We start from the raw sequence: 25,988 nt of genomic DNA, 5'->3' as shown, positions 1-25,988 counted from the left end.
CTTTCTGGGCTCCACCCCCACCCCAGCGCTATTTACTTGAATTGCTACCAGTAGCACCATCTCAGTGATTCATACAGGCAGCCTCGGGGCCTTTGCTAGGCCACATCCACCTCCTTGATGGAACTTCCTGTTTTCTCAGTCATACAGTCAAAAGCTATCTGTATGACTTGCTGGGCTGCTGCTATCAGCAGCAATCCAAGCAAATTAGAATGAATCGCGGGGAGAAGGGTGAAAAAGGGACAGGTGGTGGAAGAGATATGCTAGGCTGGAGAAGGAAGGATGCTGCTGACCCTATTGGGGAGGAGAGGTGCTGTTGGACTGAGGGTTGGGGATAAGTGCTACTGAACTTGGAGAAGTGAGAAGGAGGGGTGTTGCTGGACTGGGGGAGAGGGTGTAAAAATGAGGGGTGCTGCTAAACCAGAGTTGGGAGAAAGAAAGGGAGAGGAGGAGATGTTGCTAGACTTGGAGTGGTAGAGGGAAAAGTATGGTAAACTGGTGACAGGAGAGGTCAGGTGCTGCTGGACCTAGGAAGGAGGGAAGGATAGGTACTACTGGACCTGGGGAGGAAAAGAGGTACTGTTGGAGGAGGCAGTGGGGAGGGAAAGAGAGAGTCTGGATCGAGGGGAAGATACATTAAGAGAGAGATACTGGATTGCAGGAGGAGTAAGGAAAAGAGGGAGAGATACTAAGCCTAGGGTGGGGGCAGAATGGAAGAAAGAGGCACAGAGAAGAGATGTTGAGCATTGAGGGAGCATAGATACAGGGCACAGAGGAGAGATGCTGGACCAGTAGGGGATGGAGACATAGAAGGAGGCAATACTGGTGACAGGAAGAGGATTGGGGACCCAGAGGGCAGATGCTGAATATGGGGGGATGAAAGAGAAAAGGACACACAAGGGAAATGCTGATTAGGATGAATAGAAATGCAGAGGGAAGATAGATAGTGGACATGGAGATAGAAGAAATGTCAAATGGACAGGAGTTCCTGTAAAAAGAGAAATAAATCCAGATAAAAACTGAAGAGAGATACTGGACCAAAACGAATGAAAAAATAAAATGCTTAGACAACAAAGGTAGGGAAAAAAAGGTATTTTGTCAGCCTTTGGAAATGCACATATCTGATACCTTGTATTTTAGTTTCTATTTTTCTAATATTGCTATAAATGCAGAGCCTGATTTCTTGAAGGTTTTTTTTTGCCTTCATAACTCTGTTACTGATCTGTGGTTTCTTATTTCATATTTGTTGAGGATCTATCTATGTCTTGCATGTGTGACCATGGTATGGTATTCTGCTAGCATGTAGCAGTCCTATGTGTCCTGTCTTCTCACTAGGTGGTGTATTAGTGTTTAGAGCCTGGTGTAATATTTATAGTACTATCGGCGCTGTTATGGTATGACAAGGTTCCAACTTTGTGATCTGCAGTGGAGGGAATGTATTTTTGGCCTTATTAGATGATATCAAAACTTTAGCTTTAGTTTGCCATACCATGAAACAAGGCTTTAGACATTTTGCAGTAACTGATATGTGTTGAAGTGCAAAAAGAGCATGTTGATTTTGCAGCTCCCAATCTCATGAGACAGCAAAATCAACAAACTCACTGAAGAGAGAAAAGGAACAGACAGGCTATGGGAAGGTGAGATGTCAGAGAGGGGCAGGTGGGATGTGAGTGGCTTGGGGGAGTGCAAGTATCGATGACTGGAGGCATGCTACTTATATTCTTTGCTGCTGAGGCAGTATGAGGAGGAAAGGACAACTTAGGCAGCATATTTCTTTGGCTGATGAGGTTTCAGGTATCCTACCAACCACTTAACAGGTACTGCAGCTCTGGAAGGGGCTTGAGCACAAAGGAAGGGGCACAGATCTCCAAGGGTTCCCCAATATCTTCCTTTCTTCTGCCCCCAGGTCCAACCCTGTTTCTCCCTCCCCCTCTGTCATCAGTCCAATTCTGTCTCTCCCCCCTGCCCCAGGTCCATTTCTCTCTCTTCCTTTTCTCCCATCCCCAGTCCAATGCATGTCTCTTTTCAGTAGAGCTGCCACTGGTGCTGCAGAGATGAAGACCGACTTGAAAGGTAATCCCAGATGGGGGCGGGGGAGGGTGAACTTTGGTCAGGTCTTGGAAGGGAGAGATAGATGTCGGACCATGTGGGGAAGGGGAGAGGGAGGAAGGCAGAAAGTGTGCTGCATGTGATTAATTGTTAATCGCGATTAATAATACATTAATCACAAGTAACATGCAGCCTTAGTTCTAATAAATAGGCCCTGTCTGTCCACCTGTCAAAGGGCAAAGCAGTTTATATGAGAGTGAAATAACAGATTCTACCAACTATGTCTTGGTCTATATGCCAGTTGCAGTGACCTGTATTTGTTATGTATGTTGCCTAGTTAACTGTTTAACATTAAAAGGTCCATTTCAAACTATCTGCTGCTCAGAGCTTGGGGTACTCAGTTGAAATGTGTTCAACATAGGGCATACTTAGCTTGAAGAAGTTGGGAAACGCTGACCTAGTGGGACTTGCTCATGCTAAGCAAGCAGAGTATTTGGCCACTAGTCACTCTCACTTAGCCAGTGACCGGAAAGGTCTATTTTAGAAGAAGTATTACAGTTAAAAGGTGAAAAATCTTTTATGAGCATATAGAATTTTCCCTTTATAATTCTTATTTACTTATTTACGTACAGAAAGAAACTGGGTGAGAGAACAGAAGCCAGTCTCCACGTGTCGGAGTTCAGTGTCAGCTCAGAAGGTGAGATCATTCTTATTACAGATGTGTTGAAAACAAGAGCAGAGTGGTTCTTACCTCATCCTTTTCTCTAGGATACATCCATGTCTCATTCGAGCAGGGACTGTCTTCCTTCGTGACTATGTATAGCGCTGAGTACATCTGATAGCATTAGAAATAATAATAGTAATAGCTGAAGGAATGACCTTGTATACATTGTGGTGTAAAGTCTGTAACATCCAGGGTTGGTTTTGTTTTTGTGCAGAAGAGATTTTTTCTCTCTCCCATGCAAGCCTTTGCAACTTCTAAAGGGAATGATACTAAACATGGGTACATAGAGAAAATGTCCCTACAACCTTTTTTTCCAGTTTAGTATACCCTCAACTCCCTAGCACAGAGACACTTGGCAGAGAGAAGATGGTGGCAGACCACTGCTGCTGCTACTATATTTGGAAGTTATGTATGTTTGTATCTCTCTCTCTCTCTCTCTCTCCCCCATATCTCATAAGCATGGTGGGAGATGCTCTATTCTAGCACTTTGTTTAAACATAGGACAGCTAGTCCTGTCAAAAATCTAAAGCACAGAGGCTAGATAACTGAAATACTGTAGAAAAATTGCCCTGAAACAGCAGAAAACATTAAAAAGTAAATACTAAAAACAAGGAATGTAATCTTGAAGTGGAAGTGCTGAAGTTAGCATCTAGCACATGAGTGAGAGGATAGTCTCACTTTACCGCAGTCTGGCTTTACTGCAGCTCTGTGAAGTCCTTATAGGTAGAAGCTGTGCATTAGAGAATGATAGTGTGACTGTTTCCTGTGGGTAGCCATGGGTAATCCGCAGGAACGGGAGAAGAAATTGACTGGTTGCCACAGGTACAGGGACAAGACTATTCACCGCCCTGTAGAGCGGTGAATGGCCTTGTCCCTGCAGTAAATTATCTGCCATGAGTTGTCTCCCCTCCCGATCAGCGATCACGGGTGCACCAACAGCCCCCCTCGCAAGTCCAACAGCCCCCCTTCCTCTCTCCCTATCACGGGTTCAACAATCCTCACACCCTCCTCTCTGGCTCCCCAATCGCTGGTGGCAACCCCCCCCCCCCCCACACACACACACACAAAACCGCTACCAGCCAGTTGGAAGCTTCCTGCAAATAGCACTGCTCTGGGAACCTTCTTGCCATCAAGTCCCTCTTTCCGATGTAACTTCCAGCGAAACCAGAAGTTACATTAGAAGGAGGGACTCGGCGGAAAGATGGTTCCCAGAGCAGTGCTGTGTGCAGTGGTGGTATATGGACACAGAGGGGTAATGCTAGATATGGGAGGGTATATGGACACAGAGAGAAGATGGCTAGACATGGGGGAGAATAAGAACACACAAGGAAAATGCTAGACAGGGAATATAGAGAAGTGATACTGTGCACAGAGGGGGAGGGGGTCATAAAATGAAGAGATGATGAAGGCAGGGAGATGGGCACAGGGAAATACTAGAAAGGGACATATAGGAGACATAGAGAAGGGAGACGCTGAACATGGGAAACAATACATTCACAGAGATAGAAGATGGATGGTGAGCATGGTGAAATGTCAAATGATCAGGAGACCCTGGCAAGTGAGTTATAAGAAAGCAGAGACCAGTGTTTGAGACCAACAAGAATAAAATGATGAGACAATAAAAGGTAGAAAAAATTAATTATATTTTTTATTTTGTGATTAGAATATATCAGATTTGAAATATGTATCCTGCTAGAGCAGGGATCTCAAAGTCCCTCCTTGAGGGCCGCAATCCAGTCGGGTTTTCAGGATTTCCCCAATGAATATGCATTGAAAGCAGTGCATGCACATAGATCTCATGCATATTCATTGGGGAAATCCTGAAAACCCGACTGGATTGCGGCCCTCAAGGAGGGACTTTGAGACCTCTGTGCTAGAGCTTGTGTTAGACATAACAGGGGACCTCAAAGCCCAGGTTATGCTTCTTTAGCGTCCGGCTGGCTTAGGGCTCTCTCTGACCAGGGGGGTAGTTGCCCTAGTTGCACTCCCCAAACACTATTCCTGCCATGTGTGACTTAAGTATTCTGCTAGCTTGATTTTTCTATGTTGCATTCTGTAGTAATTTGACTTCAGTTTTCTCGATAGTGGAGGGGATATTTGTGAGGGGTAGGAAAGGGGAGACGAGGGTTTTGTTGATCCTTCCCCTGTATTATTTGTGATTTATAAAATGACAGTTGTACAGAATATTGTTTCTTTTTATACTTTAATAAAATTAATTCAGTATAAAATCATAACTATACGAGGCTTGGGGGGATGTAATCAGATGGTTTGCAGGGACGGGGACTGAGCTGACAGGGACGGAGCCAAGCTCACGGAGACGGGGACAATTTTTTTTCCCCTGTGTCATTTTCTCTACTGTGCATTTATCCATGTTTATCCCCCATAATGTAAAGTCCAAGGCTATTATGTTGCATGGCAGAAAAAGTACAGGGTTTACTACAAATAACAGGATTCTGCAACAGGCACTTTATAAATGAAGGCTATTCTATCTGCCTAAATACTAGACATGCATACCCATGGATGGAAATTGGATAAAACGGCTATGAATTCCTGTCTTCATGGTCCCTGGCAAACTTGTATCCAGGCAGTTTCTGTAATCCTAATAACCTGACATCCCTGTACATCCTTGGCCCCAAGTAACTTTTATCCTTCCTATCTTGACTCTCTGAAGGTGCCAGTGACAAGATTGAACTCTCTGAACTGCTTCAGCCTATGAAGGTCTCGTCGTCATTGAAGAAACAACTGAATAAAGTGAAGCAGAAGGCGGCAGTTGAGTTGCCTCTCAGCAAAGAAGAGACACAGAGGGTATGTAGGAAGGAAAGAGCTATGATCTTATAAGTGTGTTGCATCCTAGGAGTTGCATCCAAACTGCTGCCATCTAAAGCAGCAGCAGCAACAACAATTATTGAGCCCAGTTATTTGATAGATCAAATGCCTCTAACAGTGTGCTGGCAAATTTTTTAGTAGCAGATAAAACACATGGTTAGGGCAAAGCCATCAAGAAAGAATGGGAGGCCTTGGTCAGAAACACTGCCCTCACCTGTCTTTCATTTACATCCTCCATCTTGTCCTTATGCAGTCTTCTTCCATTAACAGTTAATGAGCAGCACTTCTTAGCTGCCGCTGCTGCACTGCATCCTCTGCAGTTGAAGCTGTGCACAGCTGGCAGCTCTCATGAGATTTTGGAGCGTCATGAGGTTGTGACTTCAGAGGAAACTGGAATATAGCAGCAGGTAAAATTACCTCATGATGACTTCTGTCTGCTGGAGTAAATCATGTGGGAGGAGGGACAGATGATTGCATCGATGTGATGGAGTAGGGTGAAAGAAAGGTGATTGTGCCAAGAAGGGAAGGTGAATATCTCAAAGCTAGACAGAGGAGACAATACCAGTGCTGGGGGAGGGTGAAGGCTAGCCAGGCTTGAAAAATCAATGCTGCTGTTGATGTTGGGGGGAAGGGGTAATTAAGGAACTGCCGCTGATGGGGAGGAAGAAGCAAGACAGGTTTTAGCTTGTACAAGGAACTGCCTTTGATATCAGTGGGTTACTTGTTACTGCTAGATACGGAAGGAAGACAGTGCTGGGAAGAAGACTGTGGTGCTCAGAGGGAGGGGAGAGGAGGGGAGGAAATGGAGAAAAAAAAATATCTGCAGGAAGTTAGAGGATGTGGAGTAGAAGAATGTGTCTACAAAGAGTTTAAGAATTAGGACATGGTGGGTCAGTGACTGGAGGAAAAGGAAAAGAAGCTAAAGTATACAATAGACCAAAAGAATAAAATAAAAACAATTCCCCAGAATGTAAGGAGGGGTGTATGTCTCTTAGTTGCTTCTGGGACAGAAGTTGGGTAAGTGAAGGTGTATGTGGTGACAGTGGATGAGGAAGGTGTTTGTGAAGGAAAGTGTAGTTGAAGAAGGCTCACTATTGGATTGTTAAAATATATTGATTTTATTGTACTGCAACAAAGTGAATCTAGCATCAGGTGTGACACCACATGAAAAAAGGTAGGCAATCACAGTTGTAGGTTCTCAGGGTCTTTAAGGTCCTGCTTCTTCTGGCTTTCCTCTCATACTCTATCTGCTTTGAATAAACAGAATTTCAGTATCCAGCACGATCAGTATCTTCCCTTTCACTGCTCTAAAGAACTTTCCCCTTTAATTCTGTAAACTTGCAAACACAAGTTATAGAATAAGGTCTGTTAACGCATATAACTTAATTGCATAATAAGATGCCCTTAGTCCAGTAGTCTACAGAATGTGCATTCAATTTCCTTACATTGTAACTGCAAGAGGAGAATGGGTGAGTCTGGGGTATGTCAGACAGTTTTGTGCTCTGGTTATATAATGCTAGCATTTACATGCCTTATTGCCTACAATTAGGAGCAAGCATTTACACCAGCCTTTTAGCTAGCTTAGATGCTTAAACCTAATGTTAGGCATGCAACAGCAGACTTGTGCTAATATTCTATAACGGCAATATAGAATTTATGCTCAGCATACATTATTCTGGCACTCAGCTTTAGGCAATTTAAAGAAAATTATCTTCTTTGTGTTCAGTTCTGCCCTTTTCTCCATTGTTTTGCATCTATTCCATCAAAGCAGCTTTGATTCTGAAGCAGGGCTAGCTAATGTATATATAAGGAACATAAGAATAGTCATACTGGATCAGACCAATGGTCCATCTAACCCAGTATCCTGTTTTCACAGTAATCGATCCAGGTCACAAGTACCTGGCAAAAACCCAAATAGTAGAAACATTCCATGTTACTGATCCCACCGTAAGCAGTGGCTTCCCCCATGTCTGTCTCAATAGCAGACAAAATTTGGTATGGGGACAAAAATGATGACAAAGTCACATTAAGTTCCAAAATAGGCCAGATCAGGCAGGGGTTCCAGAGAAAAACTCTCAAAAAATAATGGCCCAATATATTCCTCGGAGAGAATGTCCAGGGTGTGCAACATAGAAACTTCAAACATAGCACCCCCATCTCCCTCAGCTATCCTCTATGAACAAATCTGTCTCATTCACTCTCTCTTGTTAAGCCAGACATACAATTCTCTGACAGAAGGGTCAGAAAGAAATTCCATGAACCATGCTTTCCCCAGCTGTATTTTACAGTATTCTTAAGGATCAGTACTGTAGGACTGTACACACACAGTCTTTGATGAATATGAGTGTTCATGATTATGATGATCTGGCTTCCAGCTTATAAAAACATTTTTTTTAAGTTGGGTAATCTGTTCTGTAGACATTGTGGTCCCTTTTTACAAAGCCATGGTAGCGATTCTCCCATGGCAAATGCACCAAAGCCATAGAAACATGATGGCAGATAAAAGCCAAATGGCTCATCCAAGTCTTCCCATCCACAGTAATCATTCTCTCTTCCCCTCTCTCTGAGATCCCACATGCCTATCCCATGCTTTCTTGAATCCCCATGGGCTTTGGTGTATTTGCTGTGAGATTATCACTACAATGGCTTTGTAAAAGGACCCCTGTGTCTCTTCTGCTTTCTTTGCCCTTGATCTCTCTTTATAGACCAAGTGGCATATGAATATCTTTTATTGCTGAAAGTCTGCCCAACTCTTTTAAAACATGTTCTTTTCCTTGTCTTGCCATACAGATCCAGAGGCAAGTGGCTTATGAAAAGGCCTCTAAAGCCATTACTAAGTGGGATAGGGTAGTTCTGCAGAACCGGAGAGCAGATCAGCTGGTGTTCCCACTGAACCAGGAGCCACTTGTAGTTAAACCCATAGAAGAAGTGCTGACCACCTGGCAGGTAGGTAGCCGTAGCATCATGTAAACACCTGATATAAAGGGATTGCACTTGAGAGTGAGTCAAGAATATCCCAGAGTTGGGCCTCCCTTTGGTGAAATTTAGTTGGCAAATTCAGTAGATTTGTGGCCACCCTTTGATTTTGTGAAACGAGTACATGGATGCAGTGAATAAACATTTGGTGCTTATCCTGGCAAAGTATAAGGTGTTGCTTTTCCCAATTTGTGAAGTAAAAACTGTTGAAGTTTATCCGAGAAGATAGGCAGACAGCGAATTGTGCCTTTCTTAGGGAAAAGAAATGTCAAGTGGGCTGTAGTGTAAGAAGAAATATAGACTATGTTCATATAATTGGGAATAGAAGATTACCAGCCATATGGTGCCTGCTGCAATTGGGTCTTGGCTAGAAGAGGAGGTCATTAGATTGGACTGGAAGCAGAGCCAACATTTGGGTTTGGATCTGAGAGGAACTGCTGCCTGCATTGAAGAGAGGCTAAATAAAAGACAGAAATATAAAGCAAAACAAAGGAACCAAAAAAGACAGGCACAACAAAGAAAGAAAAAAAAATTGAAAGAGGAACTAGAATGAGAATTCCAAAATACAGACAGAATAAAAAAAATAAATATAATTTTGAATTGTTATATGGATTTTTAAATAAAAAAAAAAGAAAAATGGACTTAGGGATATTTGGAGTATTGAGATTGGACAGACAATTTCTGCGTCTCAATGGCCACGATTTTGGTCCTGGAGGTTAAGGTCTACAAGGTCAGCATCTATGAGTCAAACATGGATGTTTTTGTTACATCGAGTTTTATGGACCCCTACGCGTTTGCAAAAGATAGATAGTACTAGGTCTAATAGATGCTGGCACTGTAGATTAGAAGTTGGGACATTAGATCATTTAATTTTTTTTTTGTCCCTGTGTAAATGCTTTTTGGAAACTAATTTGGCCCCAAATTAATAAATTATTAGAAAATCATGTAGGACTCTCATATGACACTATATTATTTGGTACAGCAATGAGAACTCAGAGTCCGATTTCTGCAAACAATAACAAGTTATTGTTGATATTAACAGGGGTCGCCATGCAACAGATTACTCAAAATTGGAAAGATTATTCTAAATTAAATTATAAATTTTGGTGAAACTCAGTTTGTCATATATATAAGATGGAAAAGGTGTTAGCGTTACAACAAGGGAATCTTCATAATTTTAAAAAAATTTGGGAACCATTGACTAATTATTCTAATGATCAGATATCTTAGCACATGGGTAGTAGATATGTGAGGGCGGGCTGGGAAATGTATATCATATGGAAATAGGAATATTGATAAAAAAGGGGGGGGGGGGTTTATTCTGTATTACAAGATGATTTGTTTGTAAATACAAGTGATATATGACAATTGATTATAATATGTTTAATTCACTTGTTGTAAGAATTCAAAAATGAATAAATAAAAAAAAAGAAAAAAATATAAGTGCTAATTCTCCAGCTCCCTAGTCCCCAAGACCAGGAGGACCAAAGAAAAAATATAGAGAATTATAAAAAAGAAATTTTAAAAAACTTCAAACTAAATGAAACGATAGTTGCCAAAGTATACACCTAAAGCCTACTTATTAGATAGGAAACTTAGGGGTCCTTTTAAGGCGCGCTATCGATTTAGCACGTTCTAAAATGACTAGTGAGCCTTAGTAAAAGAGGGGGTTATTATCTAAAAGAGCTTGCAATTGTTTAGCATCATATCTCACGTAATCAAACTTAGGCTCCCTTTTATCAAGCCGCAATAAAACATTTTAGCGTAGGTCGGTAAGGTAAATGCTCTTACGCTCATTCAATTCACAAAGTATGCCAGGGATTGGGTCGGTTCCAGGTAACTCTTTCAGGAATTTATATTCTATCCCAGGTCTTGCTGGAGCTGGACAACTTGTGTCACTACCTTATGTCTGTCAGTCTTGGACGGAGCCCTGATTAACCAATTGTCCATGTAGCTCATCTGAGAGTTGAGCATTTTCTTTTACCTCTGAGATGTCCAGTTGTGCCTCTGTGGGATTTAAACTTAGGGCTCCTTTTACGAAGCCGCATTAGCGCGCGTGATTTTTTATCATGCGCTAACCCCCACGCTAGCTGAAAAACTACCGCCTGCTCAAGAGGAGGCAGTAGCGGCTAGCACGGCCGGCAGTTTAGCGCACAATATTATGTGCTTTAAACCACTAACGCGGCTTCATAAAAGGAGCCCTTAGTGTTATTGGTGTTGGGGGCATGCCCTTTGAGGCTGTTGAGGAAGCTAGGTTGAAGACTTTGAAGGCAGTGCTACCATTGGTCTTTTGTTTGGCTAAGAGAATTTTGAGTTGCAGACCTTGTCTTAGGAATCATTTCTAGTGATTTCAATGTTAATCAAAGCATTTCACTTCCAGTGTTGGGGGATATGTTAGACGATGAGGATGCAAATTGGTTTTATCAGTTGGATATGAGGAAAGTGGTACACTGCTTATCTCGATAGGATGGAAGAACTCTGCCGGTTGGACTGCTTGATTGTATTATTTGGAAGTCCTAGGAAGGGAGAAGTGGCCTCAAAAGCATCTGTAGCCCCCTGAATAGAGGAGGTCATTGCATCGTATATTTCTACAAGACCAGAAGATTCCCTCAGTTTTGACAGCGCATTCTGCCAGGAGAAAGCTACCTCTTGGGTAAAGCATGGCTTTTATTCCTCCACAGAGAGTTGTAATGTGGCTGTCTGGTTGTCCTTGTATTCCTTTGTGTGACAATATTTCTTAGATTCCTCAGTCTACATCCTGATAACATGGTATAAGGTTTCTAGTTGTAAGAAATACTGCTTTTATGCTTCCCACACATCTGGACTCCTCTGGAGGGACATTTAGTAAGGTGAAGTTAGATCTTGCCTGCTAATTTTGTTTCCTTTAGTTCTTCCTGACCAGCCTGAAACCCATTTGGGGAAAAGATTAGTAGAACTGGAGGCCTTTATTGTTCAGAATGTGGATTTAGTCTCACTCTTATCTGTCTTCCTAAGTCTGCACATTGTCGGTTGGAGAATTATTGGTAGTTTGTTGTTGCAAATTGGTCTCTGATTGAATTGGGGATTATTATTAAGTAGATTATTAGGTATTGTTAAATGGTCTTAGCTATTGTCTGCATAGGAGTCTTATGGGGTGTTTTTGAAGTCAGTAGTTCTCAGAATAGGAGTGTGAATACCCACATGTCTATTTTGGTGTAAGGGACTAAATGAAAGAAAATTAGCAGCTATAATGTAATTCCTCTATATTCCCTGGTTCAGTGTGCTCATCTGTAGCTTATCTGTCTATGTTTAACAAAGGCACGCACTCCACTGGAACAAGAAATTTTTAACATCTTACATAAGAATAAGCAGCCATTAACAGATCCCCTGCTAACACCAATGGAGGAGGCATCACTGAAAGCCATGAGTTTGGAGGAGGTAAGCATTTATTTTTTTTTTAATTAATATACTGTGCAAAGTCTTAATGTAAACCACATCGAGTTCTCTTTTGCAGGGAAGAAGTGGTATATAAAACAAAGGATTAGATTAGATTCTATAGGCTTTTCTCCTTTAATGTAGGACACAATGCATGTATCGTATAATTGCAAAGCAGCCTCAGACATGGGTTTATCCAAGTGAAGAAGTAGCCAAATGATTAGAGCAGTGAGCTGAAAACCAGAGAAGCTCAGTTTAAATCTCACTGCAACGCTTTGTGATTGGGCAAGTCACTAAAACTCTGTTCCCTCAAGTACAAACTTAGTTTGCAAGCCCTCCAAGGAGAGGAAAATATCTACTGTACCTGAATTTGACTCGGCTTGAGCTGCAACTGGGAAAAAAAGGCTTGAACTAAATCTAAAAACTCCATTAATTCCACATTGTCACATCACAACCACATTTATGTCACTGTGAACCCCATTAGTGTTGGCAGATAGCTGGATATACAGCCTTTCTTTCTCATTCTATGGCTGTTTGTAGAATTTACCTCTTTTTTTCACTCCTACAGGCAAAGCTACGTCGGGCAGAACTGCAGAAGGCTAGAGCACTTCAGTCCTATTATGAAGCCAAGGCCAGAAGAGAGAAGAAGATTAAAAGCAAAAAGTAAATCATCTTTTCTGTGACGTTATTTCAGATAGCCACAAACAGCAGTTATTGACAAAATTTGTTACAGAGCAAAATGGGACTTTAAATACACATAATATTAAATGCTAAAGTAAGCTGCAGAGATTAATAAGCTAATTATTATTGGCACTGGGTGCATAATCATATACAGATCCCCCCCCCCCCACAGGGGTTAGGGGCGCAGCCCCCTTGTGAATACCATAAGTTCGTAAATAAATTATCTCATCTCGCGATCTCTCTTTCCATGGATTCAGTGGTGTCATCCTCTTAAATCTCTTCCTCACATCATTCCTCTCTGTAGACTTTATTTAATATCTCTGGTGTAGCTACTGCAAAACTGTCACACGCTGCTGTGGTGTTAGTCAGGGCCTTTTCTCTCGGCACCTCTGGATGATGTCAGTCAGGGGCAGAGTCAGCTCTGTCCCAGGCCCAACCACGCTCAGCTGTTCCTCGGAGAATAAATTCCCAACAAGCTGATCTGGAGAACACTTGTGAATAACCAAAGTCACAAATGCCAAACCGAAGATAGGGAGGGAGACCTGTATATAACTTTTTAAGTATTAGTGGCAAAATTTTTTAAGCACCAAGTCATCTAGATGCCTAAAATTAGCACTTGCAACCTGCAACTAGGCCATAACTTACCTCAGCTATGGCACATGAGATCAAAATAACTGCCTCTGCTGGGAGAGTCAGAGTGGAAGAATTGCTACTATGGCCTAGGCTTAGGAGGATCTGCCATTGTGGACTTGTACTAGAAGAAGAGCACAGTACCGGGTAAAGCTTTGGATTCTTGCCCAGAAATAGCTAAGAAGAAAAAATTAATTAAAAAAAAAAAAAAATTTAAATTGAATCAGGTGGGCAGACTGGATGGACCATTCGGGTCTTTATCTGCCGTCATCTACTATGTTACTATGTCTCTGTGATTGGGTCCAGTCTAGAAGCTTAGAAGAGAGTAAGAACATAAGAATTGCCGCTGTTGGGTCAGACCAATGGTCCATCGTGCCCAGCAGTTCGCTCACGCGGCGGCCCTGCATACATTTTGGTTCAGAAAGCATAAATGAAACCTGCTAAACTGTAAATAAGAAATCCAAACTATAAACAAAAGCAAAAAGACCTCAAAAACTCACAAAAACAAAAGTTACAAGAAAGATATAGTTTGGCTAGCACACAATATTTTAAAGTGATAACTTTTTTTTGTACACCATGCAGCTTGGTAATTACATAGGCAAAATGTTAAAGCAAATGAATGAAATTTGTAAAGTTAATCACTTCCCACCCCGATCAAGACAATGCTTTAATCTGCATAGCACCTCAGCTCCAGGATATGTATTGCTGTACTTAGATATTTCTAGGCTGAGAAAGTATTGCTGTAAAATAAGCATGTGTGCAGTTAGGAAGCATAAGGGTCTGCTCCCTGATTCTTGTGACAAATCTGAGGGGAATTTTAAGATCTAAAGAAACCTTTTCCACTCTTGTCAGCCTTGTTTTATTTTGCATATTGTCTGAAGGATAGGGTTAAAATATATTTATGTGCCAAAACATACACAAAAGTAAAAACAAGTATACCAGTACATGTAAGAACTGATAAAATTCACAAAGGTATATAAAAAAAACAATGCAAAAAGAAAGGATTCAGCTTTGAGATTTGTGCTGTCTGTATTTGGGTGTGGTGTTTTGTTTTGTTTTTTTCAGAATGTTTTTGCAAGCTCTCAATACTCAAATAATGAGGGTCTGGCATGCCAGAGTTCCCTCTTCAGTTTGTCAAGGGTGGAATGTCTTTTCCAGCCTCACAGGGTATGGAATAATAAGGCTCAGAAATCTCATACCCTGAGCATGGAAAAATATGACTTTACCCTAGTAATAACAGAGCTTGCTCAGACCTAAGGAAAACTGTAGAGTCAAAAGTCATATTTATTTATTTCTTTGGTTTTATATCCCATCCTCTCCAAAGAATTCAGAACGGGTTACAGTTTGCAATCATACTCAAGCCTTCAGTTGCTGACACCTTAAGCCCCTTGTGGTTGATGAAGCCACCTTCTGAGATATCCAGTCTCCCTTCTGAACCTGAAGACTCTCCTTTTCATAGCCTTTGAGAGGTTCTGGTGAACATTTTTGCCTTCTTCAGAAGCTGATGTTGAACTTTAGGCTTGTTTCTTTAAATATCAAGTGACCATTTAAGGAAGGCCGGTATAGCGGTGCATCCAGACTTAATGCATTCTTGAGCTAAATTGCAAATTTGATCCTAATGTCATTGACATTTCAACTTAGTAATTGAATCACTTCAAGACTCATTATCTCATAGCAGCTTTTGGTCACAGACCTTAGCTCTTGAGTGAGAGTTCCATGAGATCAACTTCCTCCCTAGACAGGTCCTTAGCTTTGTCTGCGTTTTGATCTTCTTCCTTCCATGAGGAGGTCTGAAATAAGAAAATTTAAGTCACTTGGCTTCTAAGGGCTCACCTTCTTTCCAACAGGGTTTTCAGTGAAGAAAGTTGTTTTGGCTTCTCTTGGTCCTTTTTGGTGGAATGACAAAACAGGAAACTTTCTTAGTTTTTTCTAGGGTCATTAAGCTTACAAATATCACTCTGAGGAACTAGCCAACTGGAGGGCAGTCATCCCACTCTGCTCATTAAAGCTTAGTTTCTTTGATGGGGATCAGATTTAATAGCTTTAAAAATTACTGTTACTTCTAATATACTGATTATCTTACATATTTTAAGTTACTATAAGCTTCATGTAAGTGCATGACCGAAACCTGAATTTGGAACCTGATTCCTACCCCTTTTTAAGGACAGAGGTCTCAAATTGTGAGTGCATTCAGATCTCCTGTCATGGGGTCCAGTTCCCATGGAAAGTCGGGAATGCTTTGGTCTTGCAGCATGACTTTTGAATGCACAGCTGTAGTATGGAAAGGTTACTCTGAAGTGGTCATAGCTACTCTCCTTAGGAGTCAAGAGACCAACAATGATTGCAGCCTATTCAAAGACCTGGAAGTTATTTCAACATTGGTGTGAAGGACAAGATGGAGCTATTAAAAGCCCTGGTGTCGGTGATTTTGGTGTTTCTGCAGGCCGGTCTGGACAAAGGACTGGCAGTGGGACTCCTTTAAGTGCAGGTAGTGGGTCTTGTGTTTCAGAGCCTGAGTGGAAAAGGGCTTTTAGCCTGGAATAGCTAGATTTTTGAAGAGAGTATTCAGGTTGCAGCCTCCAGTAAGACAGCCATTGTGGAATCTTAATATCATTTTGAAGGGGCTCAGTAAGGCTCCATTCGAACCTTTGCAGGAGCATCATTGCTGGATCTTACTTTGAAGACAGTGTTCCTGGTAGCCATTATCTCGGTGAGAAGAGCCTTGGAGTTTCAGCACTATCATGCAGAGAACCTCAGTCTTACAGAAGCGAGAGTCTTCCTTCTCACAGTTCCTTCATTTTTACCGAAAGTGGTGTCAGCCTTTCATATCAGTGAGGAAGTTAGGTTACCCGCGTTCCATTCTGTGGGTTCCAAGAAAAGAAACTAAATGTTGAAATTACTAGATGTGCAGAGAGTTCTTCTCCTTTAACTCGAAGTGATGAATGGATTTCGACTCTCCAGTCATCTTCTTGTTCTTACCAATGCTGCTAGGCTGGGTAAGCCAGCATCTAAGGCAACCATTTCTAGATGGATTCGTAAGGCGATCTTGTTAAGAACATAAGAATTTGCCTCCGCTGGGTCAGACCAGAGGTCCATCGTGCCCAGCAGTCCACACCCGCAGTGGCCCATCAGGTCCATGACCTGTCAGGTTATCTTGATTTAGCCCTATAGCCCCCTTGTTTTTATCTATACTCTTTCCATACTCTTATCTACCCCTATTTGTATCCCTCAATCCCCCTATCCTTCAGGAATCCATCCAATCCCTCTTTGAATCCCCGTAGCGTACTCTGCCCGACCACTTCCTCCTGGAGCATGTTCCATGTGTCCACAACCCTCTGTGTGAAGAGGAACCTCCTGGCATTGGTTCTAAACTTGTCCCCTTCCAGTTGTTGGTGTACAGCTGCCAATTTCCTTGACAGCACACACTACTGGAGGCTTGGCTTCTTCATGGGCAGAGTCTTAGGCAATTCCTTTCAAGGAGATTTGTAAGGCAGTTATGTGGACTACTCTCCATACATTTACAAAGTTTTACAAAGTGGATGTAGCAACACAAGATGATACAGTCTTTGGGTTCTCAGTTTTATTTATTTATTTTCTACATTTCTATTCTGCATTATCCAAAGGTCTCTCTGACATCACCTCTGGGTCCTGCACCAAAGAAGTGATGTCAGAGGGAGAGTCAACGCCGACACGGGCAGCGAGTTGATAATGCTGCTCGCACTGGGGAAGTTTAAAAAGGTACAGGGGAAGGGAAGGTGTGTGTGCACGCAGGAGAGGAGTGCCTCTCACTCTCGCTACACTACTGCCCAGAGTCATAAGGAGCTGCAGTGGAGGAAATTAAAAACACTCCTTTAATTTGTGATTAAAGTTTTAATCAAAATGCAGTCCTAATTAAAACTTCTGTAACTTACTTCCCCCCCCCCCCCCCGCCCCACATAAAAGGATAGGGTTTGGACTGTTGTGTTACAAATTGTTTGTTCTAACAGAATTCATTAAAACATTTTTTTTTTTCTGAAGGCTTTAGTTGCCCTTTCTCAGAGATATCACATCATTCCAATTCTTATCATTTTCACAGCTCAAGATGCTTGTAGTGTGCAATAACTTCAACTTATCTGATGGGTTTCTGAGGTAGCTCTTGTCCCAGTTGGAGAACTGTATGTCAGTAGAGCATAAAAGTGCTTTTTTATTAAAGGTAATGTATGGATAACAGTTGAACAGAAGTAAGAACATGAACACCATTGCTTTATCATATGAAATGGTGAACACTTGAGGCTGCACAATGCACTTATAAGGTAGAGCCTAGAATTCTAAAATATTTTTTTTATTTATACATTTATAACCCGCCTACATCTAACCACCTACATCTAAGCAGTGAACAAAGTAACATATGCAAAAATAGAACACACACAAAACTGTTCCAAGCTGTACTAATAAATTCTGTATCATACAGTCAGGAAAGCTGTCATAAATAGATGTCTTCAAAGTTCTTTAAACTGCTGGAAAGAGGTACACTAATGTTACACTGGTCAACTGAAAACATTCTGTTTTTAAGTTATGCATCAGTTTGTGTTTATATCATTTTTTTACAATATCGATACCGTGAAGCATCGGTATTTTACTGTTTCTGAAACACAATATTGCATTTTAGGAAAGCTCATCGATCACATATACGTAATTTGAAAGTTTACACTAAAAAGTGATTGTGCTGCTTTTTCTACCTGTGAATTTTTATATTTTATTTGGTTTTGTCTAAGATATTATAATTATTATGAGCAAACGAGGTTGTGTTAACCATCCTAATTTCTGTTATGTTCTCGGACAATTTACTGCACAAGATCAGCGAAAGAATCTGTCCAGCAGACTTCAAAGTTCATACAGTACAAGCATTATTTTGGCTGTAAAGTTGGTGACCAAGATAGTGTGGGCACCTCATGTGTGCTGCACTGTCTGCTATTCCAGATTAACACAGTGACTGGTTAGAGACTTTTCACTGTCAAAGGAGAAAGCAGAATTGTTGGGTTCAAGGCTGAAGCAATGGAATCTTTTAAGGCAGGACATCAAGTATCTCTTTTTCCATGATCATCACACCATCCTGGCTTCCTTTTACCAAATGGAGGGAAATATTTGTTTCTGTACTGATTTTAATGGTTTCATGTGTGAACTGGGATATGAACATGTTTCTGACAAATGGAGACTATTCATTGATTCAAGCAAATCAAGCCTTACACAATGAAAACCAGAAGCCATCTGTTCCTGTTGCTCATGCAGTTGGGTTGAAGGAAACGTACAAGTCAATGGAGACACTTTTAAAACTCACACGCTATGCAGATCCCAGTGGAACCTCTGCGGTGATCTCAAAGTTGTGTCACACCTTCTGAGTCTGCAGCTGGGGTACACCAAATACATGTGCTTCTTGTGTCCTGGAACAGTCGTGATGATGCCAACAACCACTGCAGGCAGAAACAATGGCCAAACCAAGATGAATCCGTACCTGGCAGATACAATGTGAAGCACCTGCCGTTAGTACATCGTGAGAAAATCTATCTTCTAGCACTTCACATAAAACTGGACTGCTGAAAAATTTTGTCATGGCGATAGTGCGTTTGGTTTCAAGAAAAGTGAAACCAAAATCAAAGAAGGTGTTTTTGTTGGACCCGAAATCCATAAACTGATCCTTGATGATGCATTCAAACAGAAGCTGAACCATGCTGAATCAGCAGCATGGGAAGCATTCGTGTTGGTTGTTCAGAATTTTCTTGGTAATCACAGATCAGAGAATTTTGCTGAGCTTGTGGAGAACATGCTGACAGCATATTAGCTAATGGGTGCCAGAATGTCACTTAAAGTGCATTTCTTCTTGACTTCTTCCCACTCAGTCTTGGTAATGTCAGCGATGAGCATGGGAAAGATTTCAAGATATCAAGGTGATGGAAAGCAGATATTAGGGAAAGTTCAATCCCAGTATGATGGGAGACTATTGTTGGAGACAAATGTACAGTAAAAGTGTAAAAGCAAGTGTGTCAAACATTTCTGAACATGCTGACATCACTTTTGTGTGAGTTAAGAGAGACTTAAATATATGCTGTAACATGTCTCCTTATTGTCTTCATGTTGTTTTCTGAATAAACTCCTTAACACAAGTTTGGTGAGACACAGTTCATACTTGCAATATTGTGCTGATATGGTAAACTGTCTAAAAAAATCAGTAGCATGTATCTCTGAAACCTGACATGCTAGCTGAATTTCAATTATGGATCTGAAATCGGCATCATTAAATTAACTAAGAACACTTCTTAAGTTTTAGTAGCCAAGAAAACCTTTTTTTTTTTTTGTTGACCAGTTTAATGAGACAGGGAAGGCATTCTGCAGCTGTGGCCTCACAACTGTTGGGCACAATTCACATGTTCTGGACTGGTCTGGTAAGACTATAGGAAAGAAAGTTATTATATAAGACATAATTTCTCCTTGATAGCAGCATCTGCTGATTCAGAGAAAATGAATCTCTGGTCCGATTCCTGAGGTTCTTCATGCTATGCCAGTGGTCTCAAACTCAAACCCTTTGCAGGGCCACATTTTGGATTTGTAGGTACTTGGAGGGTCTCAGAAAAAATAGTTAGTCTTATTAAAGAAATTACAATTTTGCCTGAGGTAAAAGCTCTTTATAGTTCATAAATCTTTCCTTTTGGCTAAGTCTTAATAATAATATTGTAATTTATAGCTAAAGAGACATATGATCAAGAAATTTTTATTTTGCTTTTGTGATTGATAAACATACCGAGGGTCTCAAAATAGTACTTGGTGGGCCGCAAGTTTGAGACCACTGTGCTTTGCTGTGCATCTATAACCTGAAAACCTCAGATTTGGAAATAGAATCCTAAAAATCCTGGGCCTAGGTAGATGCATGTCTTGGAAGGCTGTGTTTTCCCTTTTTGTCCTCTTTATGATGTAATTCTTTCCTGTATTGGTACTTCAGGTATCACAAGGTACAGAAGAAAGGCAAGCAGAAGGAGGCCTTAAAGGAGTTTGAAACGTTGAAGATGAAGAATCCAGAAGCTGCTTTGGAAGAATTGCAGAAAATGGAGAGAATTCGAATAGAGGTGATTAACATGTTTCCTTTCTGAACCCCCTCCCCCCCAAAAAAAAATTTCTAGTGGCAAGAGATACTTGAGTGTAAAGCCTCTGGCTTTTTCCTTTCTATGCAGGAGCGAATGTCCCTGAAGCACCAGAACAGTGGCAAATGGGCCCGATCTAAGGCGATTATGGCAAAGTACGACCAAGAGGTAAGAAACTAAAATAGGCATATGAAATTGATAAGAATGTAAGAGTTGCTCTACTGAGCCAAACTAAGGGACCTTTTAGCCCAGTATCCTGTCTTCAAACAGTGTCCAGTCCAGGTTACAAGTACCTGACATACTTTCAAAAAGCATCAAGATTTCATGCTACTTAATCCCAGGGATAAGCAGAACAAGTCTACTTTAATAACAATTTATGGACTTTTCCTCTAGGAATTTGTCCGAACCTTTTTTAAACCCAGCTACATTAACTGCCTATACTCTTTAGTGCCAGCTCTCGCTTCTGATGCCCTTAGTTCTCGTGAAGTCCCTTGGAAAACATTACGCTGAATTGCTCTGAAACACCGAAACGCTTCTCTTGAAGTGATCCCTTCCCCTCCCTAATGCATCTCCATTCACCTCCCTTTTTTATTATTTTACTTCGATGTATGTAAAAACTTTCCTTCCCCTACTTCCCTCTCGTTCCATGTATGTCAGTGTGAACTTTTAATTCACCCCTTTTTTTTTTTTTTTTTGAAAATATGTTTATTAAAGGATCAGTGCATACGAGAAAATACAAATTTAATCTCATAGTAATGTATACCGTTTAGACACTTGTTTGATAGACGGTATATCAAAAATGAAGAAACTTAAAACTGCTTTTACCTCGAGTTCCAGAGATTAAATGTACAATGAGTGAAAAAATATTTTCTCCTATTTGTTTTAAATCTGCAACTATGTATTTCACGGAGTGTCCGCTAGTCTTTGTTCTGGTATTTTTTTGAAAGAGTAAACAATTGATTCATGTTTACCTATTCCACTCCATTCAGGATTTTATAGACCTCAGCCATCTGTTTTCCATGCTGAAAGCCCTAACCTGAGACTTCCAACCCTTAATCATTTTGGTTGCTCTTTTCAATACCTTTTCCAGTTTCACTATATCTTTATTGAGATGCAGTGACCAGAATTGCACACAATACTCAAGGTGCAGTCTCACTATGGAGCAATACAGAACAGTGTTCTCCCCAGAAATTTTTTCCAGCTGGGTGGCATGAAAAAGTAGCCGGGTGGTGCGGGATGGGGAAATTTGGTGGTGGGGGAAATGAAAAGGTCCTTTTACTAAGGCTTGCTAACCATTTTAACACACACTAAACACTAACGTGTCCATTATAGTTTATGGATGCATTAACATTTAGTGTGCGCTAAAAGAGCTAGCACGCCTTAGTAAAAAGATCACTACATGTGCGCTATTTTTATTAGTTAATTGTTATTAATTATTTTCCAATGCTCACTATGACTTTCTTTTTTAAGGTTTGACACTTAGGCAGTGTTCCAGTAGCATTTAAGCCACCCTTGAAAAAAAGTAATGTAGATTCTCTTATTCCGAATAACTACTGGCCAGTATCAAACCTTCCATTTCTTTCAAAACTACCGTACTTGAGAGTGGTATTCAACCAACTTCAAACTCATATTGAATCAGTTAATGCTTTGCATCCCCGGCAATCTGTGTTTTAAGACACAGCACAGAGACAGTAGTTCCTGCCTTAGGGCTCCTTATACAAAGCTGCGATAGCAATTCTGCCACAGCAAATGCACTGAAGCCCATAGGAATCGAATGGACTTTGGTGCATTTGCCATGGGAGAATTGCTACTGTGGCTTTGTAAAAGGGACCCTTACTGAGTGAACTCCATACTAGTCACCCAGAGACCAATGTTTCTCAACTTCTTCAAGCCAAGTACCCCCCTAAGTCTAACAAATACCAACTGAGTAGCTCAGTCCAAGCTCCGTCCCTGACCCCACTCCCATTATAATAGTACTAATTGGAATGCAATTTCTTTCATTCATTTTTCATGTACACACAACCCTACTGTACAACCATTAAAATACTCCTCCCCAATGTCAAAATTATAAAAAATCCTATTAATACAAAAATAAAAATAATGCAGAATACATTTATAAGTCCAACTTTAAAAGCAAGGATAAGCCTCCCCCCAATACACCCCCAAACAATAAGATGTATAATCTAGAAAAGTGTTTCTCTACAGCATCAATAATTGCAGCAATAACTCCAGGACTACCATACTAGGAAAATACCTTCCTTGAATAAGTCAAAGGATACTAAGGAGAAAACATGTTCATTCAGGTGCAGAGAGCAGAAAGATGCACACTAGTTCTATTCATGGTACTCAGAAAAAAACCCAACAAAACACATCCTTCAAAAAACGTGCTCAGGGTTTACAGTTTTTTCTCTATCTCCCTCAACAGCCATGTTACAACTTTGTACACCATTCAAAACACAGATGTCATAGTCTAATGGACTTGTCTATGCCAAGCATCCTAGTCCATGCTGTACCAACCTGCTACAGATAAACTATAAAACTAAGAACATAAACATTTTACCATGCCTTGCCTCCAACAAATCAGCATATCTCTCATCTCCCCTCTCCCCCCCCTTACTTTCCCACCCCCCTTCCAAGTTTGTTGCCCCCCCCCCTTTTTCCATCTAATATGCTCTTATTTAATTTCCTCTCTTAAATTCTATTGTATCCTACTGCAGCACACACTGTATGTATCCCGTATTTAGCCCTACCCCCCTCCTAAATCGATTATGTAAACGAGTTTGACCCTACGATTGCCTTGTTATGTTCTTCTTTTTTCGAATCGCACTGTATGTAATTCATCTATCTGTTGTGAACCGCCTTGAACTCCCTGGGTATGGCGGTATACAAAATAAAATATTATTATTATTATTATTATCTAAGACCATAATGCCTTAAAACCTCATATCGCCTATATACTGTTTACAGCTCACATTGGGCAGTTAAAAATTATCACATTCTTCAAGCATCCAGTCCCTGCTCTATTAAATAATACCAGTTACGACCCTCCCACTGCAGAATCTTTTTTTTTCGGGGGGGGGGGGGCTCAAGGTCGCAACTGTTCATAATCATTCGCGTGCCGGACTTCAGCGCAATTCTGGACATCTGTGCAATTCTGGAGGCCACACTGTGCAATTCTGGAGGCCACACTACCGAAAAGATGTGCTGAGAGTAGAGTCGGTGCAATGGATGGCCACCAGGATGGTCTCGGGGCTCAAGGATCTATCGTACGAGGAAAGGCTGAAAAATTTGCGGCTGTACTCACTCGAGGAACATAGGGAGAGAGGAGATATGATCGAGACATTTAAGTATATTACCGGCCGTATCGAGATGGAAGAAGAGATTCTCTTTCTCAAAGGACCCTCAGCCACAAGAGGGCATCCGCTCAAACTCAGGGGCGGGAAATTTCAAGGCGACACCAGGAAATATTTCTTCACCGAGAGAGTGGTTGATTCTTGGAACGAGCTCCCGGTGCAGGTGATCGAGGCAAACAGCGTGCAAGAATTTAAGAGCAAATGGGATGCCCATGTGGGATCCCTTAGACTGGGTTAAGCCAAGGGAACCTGTCACTAGGAGTGGGATCCCTAGGATAGTAGACTTGGGGGTGGGTCAATAGAGTGGGCAGACCTGATGGGCTATGGCCCTTATCTGCCGTCATCTTCTATTTTTCTATGACAAATCAGCACAAGACTCTAGCATGCCGCCTAAAAAGTTACTTTTAAAGAGCTCCAACGCGGGGTGTGAGTGGGGAACCCCCTCCTCCAGTTTACTTCATATTATTTGCACTGCCATGGGGGGGGGTTGTGGGGTTGGAACCCTCCATTATAGAGTAAATTTAATTTTTTCCCAATTTTTTAGGAAACAGTTCAGTTTTCTCTATAATGACACCGCCCCCCCCAACGGCAGCGCAAAAAGTATGAAGTAAAGTGGGGAGGTTCCCCCCCACACCCCCGTCAGAGCTCTTTAAAAGTAACTTTTTTAGGCGGCACGCTGAGGTCTTGCGCCAATTTGTCTATGCTGAAATGTGGGCGTGCCAAAGTCTCGCGCGCTTTTGTCTTATCACCGGTCGGAAGTAGCTTTCACTATGTTTTATGTTCCCAAATACCTGTAAACATAAATAAATGTGCTTAGACTTCCAGACTTGTGTGTTTAAAGTCAAGGGTTGAATGGAAAGAGTTAATCCTAAATACCAGAAAGTCACAGGCAAATAATGAATCGGTTTAGTCACAGTAGCACTCGGCGTCTCACCTCCTGGGGCTCCGGCTGTAATGGCCTTGGGATAGTTGTGTCTGGTTAGCAGTTCGGGGCTTGTGGGCGCTGCCAGAGCCAAGCTGCAGTGGGCAACAGGAGCCAGGCAGCCAGAGCCATGGCCGCCGTGGTGCCAGCCCCAGTGCCAGGCATCTTCCTCCTCCTCTTCCCCCGGTAGCCACTTGACTTGCCCCAAACCGATGCTGCACAGGAGCTGCTGAAAGTCTTGCACCGTCAGCGAGCTGTTGTCGCCGTAGCGTGTGAAAAGCACGTGCAATTGCCGCTGCTGAGCCAGTAACGCCCGCTCCTGGTCCACGGCAGCCAGCTCTAGCTCTACACTGTTTCCGCCACCGGCCGCGCGACGAAAACAAGGGCGGTGAGATGAGCATCGACAGCATCAGCCCTGCCCAGCCGCCCCTTCCCTCTCAGCTCACACATCCGTCAGCAAAGTCGCTAGGCAAATCGTAAGCTTCCCTCCATCACTGACCTATCTTCCATAGGTCAGCGACGAAGGGAAGCTTACAACTTGCTTCGGGCCTTCCTCGTTGCCGAGTCCTGCCTTCGCGAAAAAGTAGGCAGGACCCAGCAGCGAGTTGTAAGCTTCCATCCGTCTTTGACCAGTCTCCTGCCTTAGCCCGTAGCGAACTCATGCTTCGGGGCTCTAAGGTGTGCATGTCGGCTTCCCTTCTCTTCTTTCCCCCCCCCCCCCACCGGACGTAACTTCCGGTTTCGGAGGGAAGAGAAGAGAAGCTGGCACACACCTTAGAGCCCCGAAGCATGAGTTCACATCTCCAAGCCGGTGAGAGGCAGTTTTGGGGGGGGATTTATTTATGTTGAGCGGCAGCAGCAGCAGGATTCCCAATAAATGACAGCCGGGCAGTCATCTAAATTAGGCGGGCGGAGCACCCAGCTAAAAGGCCCTGCGGAGAACACTGCAGAAACATTATGATATTCTTTAATTTATTTCCCATTTCTATTCCAATAATTCCTAACACTCTGTTTGCTTTTTTTGGCTGCCTCCTCTTGTTATTCATAATGTGGTCTTGCATCATGTAGCTATAATTTGAGTTATTCTTCCCAATATATTTCTCCACATTAAATTTCATTTGCCATTTGAATGCCCAGTCTTTCAAGGTCCTCCTGCAGTTTCACATAGTCTGCATACGATTTCACAATTCTGAATAGTTTCATGTCATCACCTTATATTCATCGTTCCCATTTCCAAATTACAGTATTTATAAATTTGTAAAAAGCACTGCTCCCAATACAGATCCTTGTGGCACTCAAATGTT

At 41.8% G+C, this 25,988-nt stretch overlaps 1 protein-coding gene across 3 annotated transcripts in view; it reads left to right on the top strand.

Moving 5' to 3' along the window:
• UTP14A (UTP14A small subunit processome component) overlaps positions 1 to 25,988 on the top strand; it is a 59,912-nt gene that overhangs the window by 12,813 nt on the left and 21,111 nt on the right. For all 3 annotated transcript variants that reach the window (XM_033944533.1, XM_033944535.1, XM_033944534.1), the window contains exons 4-10: positions 2,679 to 2,743; positions 5,442 to 5,575; positions 8,387 to 8,542; positions 11,870 to 11,989; positions 12,555 to 12,649; positions 20,271 to 20,394; positions 20,500 to 20,577. In XM_033944533.1, the coding sequence (XP_033800424.1) occupies positions 2,679 to 2,743; positions 5,442 to 5,575; positions 8,387 to 8,542; positions 11,870 to 11,989; positions 12,555 to 12,649; positions 20,271 to 20,394; positions 20,500 to 20,577 (772 nt within the window). The remainder of the gene's footprint in view (positions 1 to 2,678; positions 2,744 to 5,441; positions 5,576 to 8,386; positions 8,543 to 11,869; positions 11,990 to 12,554; positions 12,650 to 20,270; positions 20,395 to 20,499; positions 20,578 to 25,988) is intronic.

The sequence above is a fragment of the Geotrypetes seraphini genome, chromosome 5, assembly GCF_902459505.1.
Source record: "Geotrypetes seraphini chromosome 5, aGeoSer1.1, whole genome shotgun sequence".
NCBI classification, from domain to species: domain Eukaryota; kingdom Metazoa; phylum Chordata; class Amphibia; order Gymnophiona; family Dermophiidae; genus Geotrypetes; species Geotrypetes seraphini.
Note: the sequence above shows the minus strand (reverse complement) of the source record. Positions and strands in the feature narration are given on the sequence as shown.